The sequence below is a fragment of the Oryx dammah genome, unplaced genomic scaffold, assembly GCF_014754425.2.
Source record: "Oryx dammah isolate SB20612 unplaced genomic scaffold, SCBI_Odam_1.1 HiC_scaffold_17, whole genome shotgun sequence".
In the NCBI taxonomy this organism is placed as follows: Eukaryota; Metazoa; Chordata; class Mammalia; order Artiodactyla; family Bovidae; genus Oryx; species Oryx dammah.
The window spans coordinates 79129347-79138245 of record NW_024070201.1 but is presented as its reverse complement, the minus strand read 5'-3'; the positions used below and the strand labels follow the sequence as shown (position 1 = coordinate 79138245).

At 58.9% G+C, this 8899-nt stretch overlaps 1 protein-coding gene across 1 annotated transcript in view; it reads right to left on the bottom strand.

Moving 5' to 3' along the window:
- Window positions 1–8892, bottom strand: part of DTX4 (deltex E3 ubiquitin ligase 4) — a 41547-nt gene extending 32655 nt beyond the window's left edge. Inside the window, exons 1-2 of the mRNA XM_040257745.1 lie at window positions 8668–8892; window positions 5–270 (exon numbers count right to left, since the gene is read on the bottom strand). Of these exons, the coding sequence (XP_040113679.1) occupies window positions 5–270; window positions 8668–8878 (477 nt within the window). The 5' untranslated portion in view covers window positions 8879–8892. The remainder of the gene's footprint in view (window positions 1–4; window positions 271–8667) is intronic.
- Window positions 8893–8899: the final 7 nt, after the last annotated feature.

Below are 8899 nucleotides of genomic sequence, written 5' to 3'. Positions count from 1 at the left end.
AGACCAGGTCCAGGCGGCGGCGAACGCGGCGCTGGCGCTGCGTCTGCCGGTTGATCTGGCCCATGGTGCCGAAGTCAATGACGTAGCCGAAGCCGATGGGGCTCAGGTCTATCGAGGGCCGCTGCTTCTCGAAGGCGTGTTGGATGGTGATGCCCACGTCCATGTCGTAGGGCGTCCAGGAGCCGTGGTCGTTCTCCCACTCCCACACCACGCCCTTCCCGGGCGCAGAGGCGGGGTCGTAGTAGTTGCGCCGGACGGGCCGGAGGGTCCCTGCCGGAGAGGGACGGAAGAGGCGGTCAGCGGCACCCAGGGCTGGACCCCACGGGTGCTACCTTAGGAGGCTCGCGGTAAGCGAGTCTACCGCGTGGCCGGCCCTTGGCTGCCTCGGCTTTGAAGGAGGCTCCTTCCTGCCGTTTTCAAGCCTGCCGTGAACCGGGAGGGTTCAGGGCTGCGGGCTGGGGTGGGGGGCAGGGTGGGAAGCTGATGAGGTGCAAGGGAAGGATGTGGATGACGCTGCAGGGTACCCCGAAGAGCACTGGCTGGTTTGGCGTCTGAAGACCCTAATTTAGATTGCAGCCACATTTGCTTGCTTGATATAACAGCCCACAACCTCCTTTTCTCCCCAGGAGAAATAAGATAATAGCTCCTTTGCAAAGTTTTTGCCATAATTATATGTTGCTCTCTCACTCAACATGTATGTATTTGTGCCAAGTCCTGGGTTTCTCAAGCGCCCTGTCCTTTGCACTAAGGCATATCACCTTTGACACATAGTAGGTGCTCTTAAATAATCTCTCTTCTTCTGTGACTCTCTAAAGGCCTAAGCCCCCGAGGGCTAAGAGGAAAAGAACACAGGTCAGGGAACCCTAGAGAATTCAGGAAGACTCTGTCCCCACCCAGGAAGCCCGCCCAGGTGGTGATGGAGCTGGCAATCTGGACTTTTATGGGTGTGGTAAAAAATAAAGATCAGGGTGGGAGAACTCTCTCATATTTCCCAGCATTAAATCTTATATCAACAGCAGGAATAGCAATCCTAAGAATAACTTTCTATTTATCTAACATCTTTTGTTCAAGAAGCTCAACCTTCCTAAAGAGAGGGTTGCGGCTGTTTAGTTGCTGTTTAGTCAAAAGTTGTGTCTGACTCCTTGCAACCCCACGGACTGTAGCCCACCAGGCTCCTTTGTCCATGGGATTTTCCAGGCAAGAATACTGGAATGAGTTGCCATTTCCTTCTCCAGGAGATCTTCCCAACCCAAGGACTGAAACTGAGTCTCTTACATCTCCCGCACTGGCAGGCGGGTTCTTTACCTGCTGACCCACCAGGAAAGCCAAAGGTGGCATGAAAGTGAAGGTGCTACTCGCTCAGTCCTGTCTGACACTTTGCAACCGCATGGACTGCAGCCCACTAGGCTCCTCTGTACATGGAATTCTCCTGGCAAGAGTACTGGAGTGGGGTGCCGCTGGCTTCTCCAGGGGATCTTCCCCCCACCCCCAACTCCCCCCGCGCTGCCCCCGGGGATGGAACCCCAGCTCCTGCACTGCAGGGGGATTTTTCCCATCTGAGCCACAAGGGGGGTCTCATCTGTAGTGCCCAGTGAGGCAAAGTGTAGAAATACACGCCAAGAATTGGAATCCAGATGTGTGTGAGCAAAGATCATGTTCTTCAACCTTAGGTAACTCTGCCTGCTTCCTGAATAATAATAAAAAGAGGTCCTGTAATTATAAAACAAAAGATAGGATAGTCTCAATCTGGATCGTCTCAGGGTGGGTGGGTGGGGGGTGGCAAGAGCAGGGGAGAGATCCAGGTTATTGCAGGGGAACAGTTAGAGCAGAGATGAATCTTCAGGACTGGTGGGGAAAACTAAGCCTGTGATTGTTGCCTTTCTCCTCTACCTCCAGGAACCCTGAATGCAGACCCATGCCCAACCCAGGCTCATTTCATGGGTATTAAGCTCAAGGCTGAGGACGCCTGGCTCGGGGCAGGAGGGGGAGACTGGGAGAGCTCCTAGGATGCTGGGATCCCTGCATCCGTCAGCTTAGGCTCCATCAGAGTGGTGGGAAAAGGCTCCCCTCCGCTGGCCCCTGACCCATCCCCTCCTCCAAGCCAGAAGGAGATACCAAGACCGGGGACAGAATCCCATTCAAAGGGGGAAGAAAAGGAACAATGACTACTGAGGCCTTTGCCAGGTCCTCACCCGCCCTCCCGCCCCGTCTCCAAGCCCCTTAATGACCCAGAACATCAATATGCAGAGGCTGGAGGGAGAGACAGAACAAGCCCCTTATTCAGGCCCGGGAGCTCTGCTGGGGGACGTGGGGGGCGCGGGAGAGGAGGGAGAAGGGGCACCCAGGAGGCCCCGTTCTCCCCCGGTTCCCGCCTAAGGAGCCAGCTCGCTGGGGGACAAAGTCGCGGCCTTCGGATCCAAGGGCCCAGCTTCCGGCCGCATCAGCCGCTTGGTCCAGCCTCGTTTCCCCACCTGTTTGCTCCCTCGTCAGTGCTCCCTGACTCCCCCACGCCTCTTAGTCACCAGGGCTGGCCTCTGGGGACGCCCTTCTTTGCCGTTTTCATCTGCTGAAATGTTCCTTATCGTTCGGCTCCTGCGCCATTTGTCACCCATTTCTGGACGTGCCCTCCGGGTCCGGGCGCCACCCTCAGCGAGCCTGGGGAGCACGGCGCCTTCCGTCTGCTGGGTACCAGCATCCCAGCCTTTTTCACAGCACCGCCTCACGCGGAGGCGGAGATGCTTCCGCAGAGCTCCCTGCCCTCCAGTGCCTAATGCCGCGCGGTCGCCAGAGACGCGCCGCAGTGCGTGGAAGACGCACCTCTGGGGCCGCTGGCATCTGATCACGGATCCCTTGTTGCTGAGTGCGTATCAGCGGCTGTGAGGAAGGCCGATTCAGGCGCTCCTCGAGCGCCTGGAGTCTAAAACCAGGCAAGGAAGTTACGAGACAGAGGCTGCCCCGAGAAGGCTGCCAGCAGGGCAGTGTTAACAGGAAACCACACGCCCTGGGAGCTCCAGTCCCGGGCACGACTTCCTTGAGGTCAAGACCCAGAGCCGCTCCAGCCGCCCCTCTGTGGCCTCCGCACACCCTGATACTCTCTGCCCACACTTCTGCCTCACCGGGCTCTGGCACCCACCCTCTTAGGTGCCCATACTTCAGATCTCAGTTCATTTTCTCAAGGAAACCTCTCTGGGCCGTCCAACGGGCTCAAATTCCTGCTCCTATTATTATTATTTTTAACACCGATCTGAAGGCGTAGTCACACATTTCTTTGTGTGACTCATCTGATGAACATCACTCTAATCCATGGGGCTCCTGGTCTCACAGAGTGGGCATCCCGGAGTTTGCTCACAGCTGCGGCCCCCATGCCGGGCATGTCCTAGGAGCTCTGTACTTATCCATGGAACACATGAGGTAATAAGCACTTGGAGAACATTTCAAGAAGTGGAGAGCATGACAAAGAGCCTAGGGCCCGGGGGAGAGGGGGAATCTCAGGAGGTGACAAGGCCGAAGCAGGGCAGCTCAGGAGAAGCAAGCTGCTGCAGTCGGGGAGGGGGCGTGGGTCCCAGGGAATGCCTGAATAAAAGGGTCGCCTGTCTGGCAGGCCTAGGGAAAAATATGGGCAGAGAGCAAGCTAAACCTGGAAAGGCGTGTGAGAGGCAGGGCACAGATGGTCGGAAACGCTGGGTAGTGAAGGCTTTTATTTACAGGTCTCGAGAAACCACTGTGGCTCGTGACACAGAGAAGTGATGGCCCTGGTGCGTCCACGCTAACTCCCTTCAGTCGAGTCTGACTCTTTGCTACCCCACGGACCATAGCCCACCAGGCTCCTCTGTCTGTGAGGTTCTCCAGGCAAGAATATTGGAGTGGGTTGCCATGCCCTCCTCCAGGGGATCTTCCAGACCCAGGGATCGAACCTGCATCTCCTGTGTCTCCTGCATGGGCAAGGGGGTTCTTTACCGCTGAGCCCCTGGGGAAGCACAGTGATACCAGAGCTGCTCTGTTTATTGAGCACTGTGGGGGGTGGGGGGTCGGCGGTGGGGGGAGGGGATGGAGGTGGGAGAGGGTGCTGGGAGCAGAAATAAAAAGCAGGTGGCAGACCACAGACCCTACAGAGTGGCGCCGGGCAGGGCGTGAGCCTGAGTAGCTGAATGCTTTCTAAGTCATCCAAGGTCATCGGCTTCTGAGTCTCCTGGGGAAACAGACGAGTCACTGACGGTGGGCCTGGCCGGGGGCCGGGCCCAGAAACCTACACGTGAGCCCCTGCCGTGTTCATCCTGACTGCTCAACTTTCAAATCCCACATGTCCGTATAGATGAGACATCCAAACACAAAGCTGAAACGGGTCAAAGACTCCTGAGGCTTCAATTATGGGCAGGCCGTAAGATGGTGATGCCATTCACCAAGCAGAGAGGTGTCACCAGGAAGAGCCGGCTTTTGGAGGGAAAGATGCTGCGTTCAGTTCAGCCTTGGAGGGCAAGTTAAAAACAGGAGGTGGACCTCGACACCAAAGGTGGGGGACAAGAGGGATGGTGGGGTTGCGTTCTCTGAAGATTTTCAGAGACTGCTCCATCAGGAACGGGCGGGTCCTGGACCTGTCTGTAGTCCTGGACCTGTCTATAGACCCTGAAGAAGATGATCGGAGGCAATCCACTGGGTCCCAAGGTGCAGTGACCGAAAGACAGGGATAAAGGATTACACAGACTAAGCAAGAAGAAAGAGAAAAAGAGAAATGAAAGGTTTCCCTGGCAACTCAGATGCTGCCATCCCAAAACATCACCCAAGTTGTTGGCTCCTGGGAAATGAGAGACAACGCCTTCCAGGAATGACCCTAGGATCCCAGGGCATTTCACCCACGTCTCTGTGGCTCTGTGCTCAGGACGTCCCAGGCTTCTTTGACCAGCAGCCTTCATCCGCACTCGAACGTTCCACGAGGGCGAAGACTTGGACGGTTTGCTGTTGCAACATCCCCTGGGCCTGGGACGGGGCCCGCGTGAAGCAAGCGGTCCGCAAGTGTTCCCCAGAGGAGGCAGGGCACGCGCACTTGACTGGGAACCTCAGCTCTGTCGTGCACTTGCTGTAAAACTCTGGGCAACTTCAACTTTACCAAACTGTTTCCTTTACTATGAAACCAGAACAGCGGGTCCTTCATGAGAGGACCATGGAGGATGGAACCAGGTACTGCACACGGGGGGCCTGCTGCCGGCCCCACACCGCAGCACTCCTGTGCTCACACACGGTGGGGAATATCGCAGGGGAGTGGGCCTAAAAATCAGCTCCTTTGACTCACACTCCATCTGACCTTTCTCACTGTGTTAAAGACATAAAAGAGACTGATGTCGCCTGGAAAACTTAGCTGGAAGGAATCCTCCCTCACACCCTGTTACTTCTCATCAGCATCTTCAGTGGCTCAGGCTCCCGATTCATCCACCCGCTGACCTGCATGATGGGAGGCAGGGAGCCAGAAGGAACCTTAAGGCTGCCCTTCATTCTACAGATGAGAACGATGCGTAAGCAGTCAAGGGACTCAATGGTAATGATCGGGTCTGCTGAAACATACAGGGTAACAGGGGACAGTGATGCTGGAAGATACAGGGGGTGAAGTTCCTGCCGCTGTCCTACAACAGGTCAGCCTGGTCAAGGCGAATGGTCAGGGGCAGAGAGGACCCAGCCAAGGCTTTGGGAAGCAGGCAAGACTCCTTCACCTCCACCTCCCTGTCTCTTTCCTCCTCCCTTCACCTCGAGGAAAAATGAGACTGAATGCAAATAAGCTCAGAGTCTGGGAGGAGAGGGGCCAAGGGCAAACAGAGGCGGGCGCCGCGTCTGTGACCCCCCAGCCATCTCCCTGGAGACAGATTGGGTGAGGCTGGAGCTGGGGGACTGGAGACGCTGAGGACTTACTTGGCAGCAAGGCAGGCAACTTCTGAAAACAACAAAGCTCCCGTGTCAGGAAACGTCCCCGCAGAGTGGAGGCAACAACAACAAAAAAAAAAAAGAAAGAAAGAAAGAGAGGAATCGCCTCTGGGCAAGGGGCTTCCAGCTCCCCTTTGTTTATGGAGAAGTTTCTGGTTCCCAGCTTCAAACTGTGGCTTGGGGATGGTGGGTGCTTTAATTAGACATCGCTAGGGCTTGGCCGAGGTTGCCGGGGAGCCAGTGGGTTCCAGTGCCTACCTGTTACAGCTTCCTCCATGAGCTATATGGAGAGGAACTGTGTGTCTGTTGGCGGAGAAGACAGAGGCGCGGGGCTGCAGACACCCCGAGATGCTATTCTGCTTTGGCCAGCTCCCTGACAGACCCAGCACTCCCGGGAATCCAGCCCAGAGCCTTTTGCACCGGGTCTGGTGCGGAGGATGGTCTGGTGCAGAGGATGGGTTGGCCAGCTGACCCTTAGCATGAGTGGGTGAAAGCAGAACAGTCTCTAAAAGGAAGAGAACAACGGGACAAGTCCCCCGAGGCAGTTAGACCAAGGCTCCAGGGCCAGCTCAGGTCTAACCTGTGGGGCGCCCCGGCCCCCAGGTCCCTGCCCACCCCCAGGCAGTGGTCAGCTGGTTCTCAGGAAGAGTGGTCAGACCTGGGGAGGAGGGTCTGTCCTTCCACCAGGTCTCCTCCAGACTTCACTTCTGTACCAAGGACCCGTACTAGGCCCACTGCAGACATCCCTGAACACTGAGTAAACTTTCCTCCTTTCCAAATGTGGGGCCAGCCCTGGAGCCTTTATGTCGCTAAGGTGTCCCTCCACCTGAAGCTGAGATTTAATCTGAAATAGGACAGCTCATAGGCCTCCCTGGTGGCTCAGCGGTAAGGAACCAGCCGGCCCATCCAGGAGACACAAGTTTGATCCCTGGGTCGGGAAGATCCCCTGGAGGAGGGCAAGGCAACCCACTCCAATATTCTTGCCTGGAAAATCCCACGGACGGAGGAGCCTGATGGACTACGGTCCATGGGTTGCAAAAGAGTCAGACATGACTTAGTGGCTCAGCAATGACAACTGAACAGCTAACACTTGTCCATGAATTCTGAGCAGGACTGGAGTTCCCTGTTGCTAGCTGTCTTGACTGTCAGCCTCGCTCTGGACCCACCGACAGGGATAGACCTTTCCAACCGCTACCCCAAGTCCACAGTTAACTTCTCCCTGTCTCCCCAGGCCACACGATCCTCTGACCCAGTCTCCCCACTTCCCTCTTTAGCCCCTCCTCCTCCAGTCTCTCTCAGCTCCACCCTCCCCCCATCTCTCACCAAGGCTGAAGCCCCCCCCACCCCAGATGCTAACACTTCTGGAATCCTTTCCCCAGAAGGCTTCCCTCAATAGGCGAATGTCTGCAAAGTCCTTGGCAGGGGGCTTGTTGGGAGTCATGGCTACAAATGAAGACGGGGGTGGGGGGGGGTGAGGAGGGGGTGGAAAGACACCCCTTTCCCATGACCATCCTGATTAGCGCTCAGGACGTGGGGGCTTTCCAAGGCGGGCGGACATGCCCTGCTCGGGCAGCTGTTGTCCGGCCCTCTGGGACTCTCCCGGCCCCTCTCCCGCCCCTCCTCCCCCACACCTGCCTTTCCGGGGGGCTCCTCAGTCAGGGAGGCCTGGGATGGCAAAGAGCAGGACAGGACTGAGCGGCTGAACTGAACCAAGCTCTCACACTCGTGGGAGAAGCCCAACCAGAATTCCAGAAACTCCCCCAGAAACACCGCCTCCCTGAAGACGCTCTTCAGGCATAGATGCGTCCCAGGCCAGCTGAGCCCGGCTGGGGTCCTCGCAGAGGGGCAGGTCTCCCCAGCTCCCCCACCCTCACGCCAAGGACCGGGCACCCTGTTCGCCATCCTCACTGGGGCTGGGAAGCCGGGTTGGTAGTGGCCACAGCCGCGACTTACTTCTCACCAGTAGATGGGAGCTCAGAGTGTCCCCCGTCGGGGCCTTTGTGCGAGGAAGCTGGGGACAGTTTCCTTGCAGGAATGCGCAGCCCCGGCCGCCTCCGCCCCCAGGGACAAACACGCTCGGCTTCCCCGCCGGCATTCCGGAGCGGCGGCCCTCCCCGTCCCCCGTCCATCTGCGCGGGCCTGTTGCTGCCACCCTCGGAGCGCCCGAGCAGAGGCGCTCACCGCCCCGCGGCCGCCAGGGCGTGCCCGGCCCTGACAGCCCCCCAAGTCCATCGGTCTCTCCGGGGAGGCCTGTCCCTTCGCAGGCTCGACTACAGCGCCGGCCTCCTGGGAATCTCCACCCTCCCGCGCGCCGGGTGCCCACCCCCAGGACGCGGCTGGGGAGACCGCAGGCCCCCAGGAAGGGCCGAGGCTGCGAGGTGGGCAACCGGGGGAGCGGGTGGCAGGCCCCAGGGTGCCCGAGGCACCGAAGGCTCAGCCCAGGTGACGCTGGCGAGGGCGGGCAGGTACTCTTGCCCACCGGCCGGGATGCCGCCACGGCCCCTCGGTTCCGACAAGAGCGGACTTGGGGTACCGAGCGTTTAAAGGGAGGGGGACGTGAAGGGCTTTCTTAGGGGCGAGGGTAAAAGTCGGCCGGCCTAACCAAATCTGCACGGACGTTTATTGCAGCAGCTATGAGAGGATCGCGGGGCGGGGGCGCACCGCGCCCCCTCCTCGGCAGCCTGTGGGGGACCCGGAGGTCCGGAGGGGCCCCCCCGGCGGGGGAGGGTGCGCGCGGGGCGGGGACGGCCGGCTCACCCGTGTCCTGGCGAAACTGGTTCATGGAGTGCAGGTCGATGATGTAGGGCGCGAGCCGGCGGTCCACCTGGCCCAGCACCACGCTGCCGCCGGCGCGCGGGCCGGCGCGCACCGCCGCCTCGATGTGGTGGCTCACGGCGGGGCTGTAGGGCCGCCAGCGCCCGTGCTCGTTCAGCCATTCCCAGACCACCACGGCCGAGGCCAGGAGCATGGCGCGCCCGGCCGCCCGCGG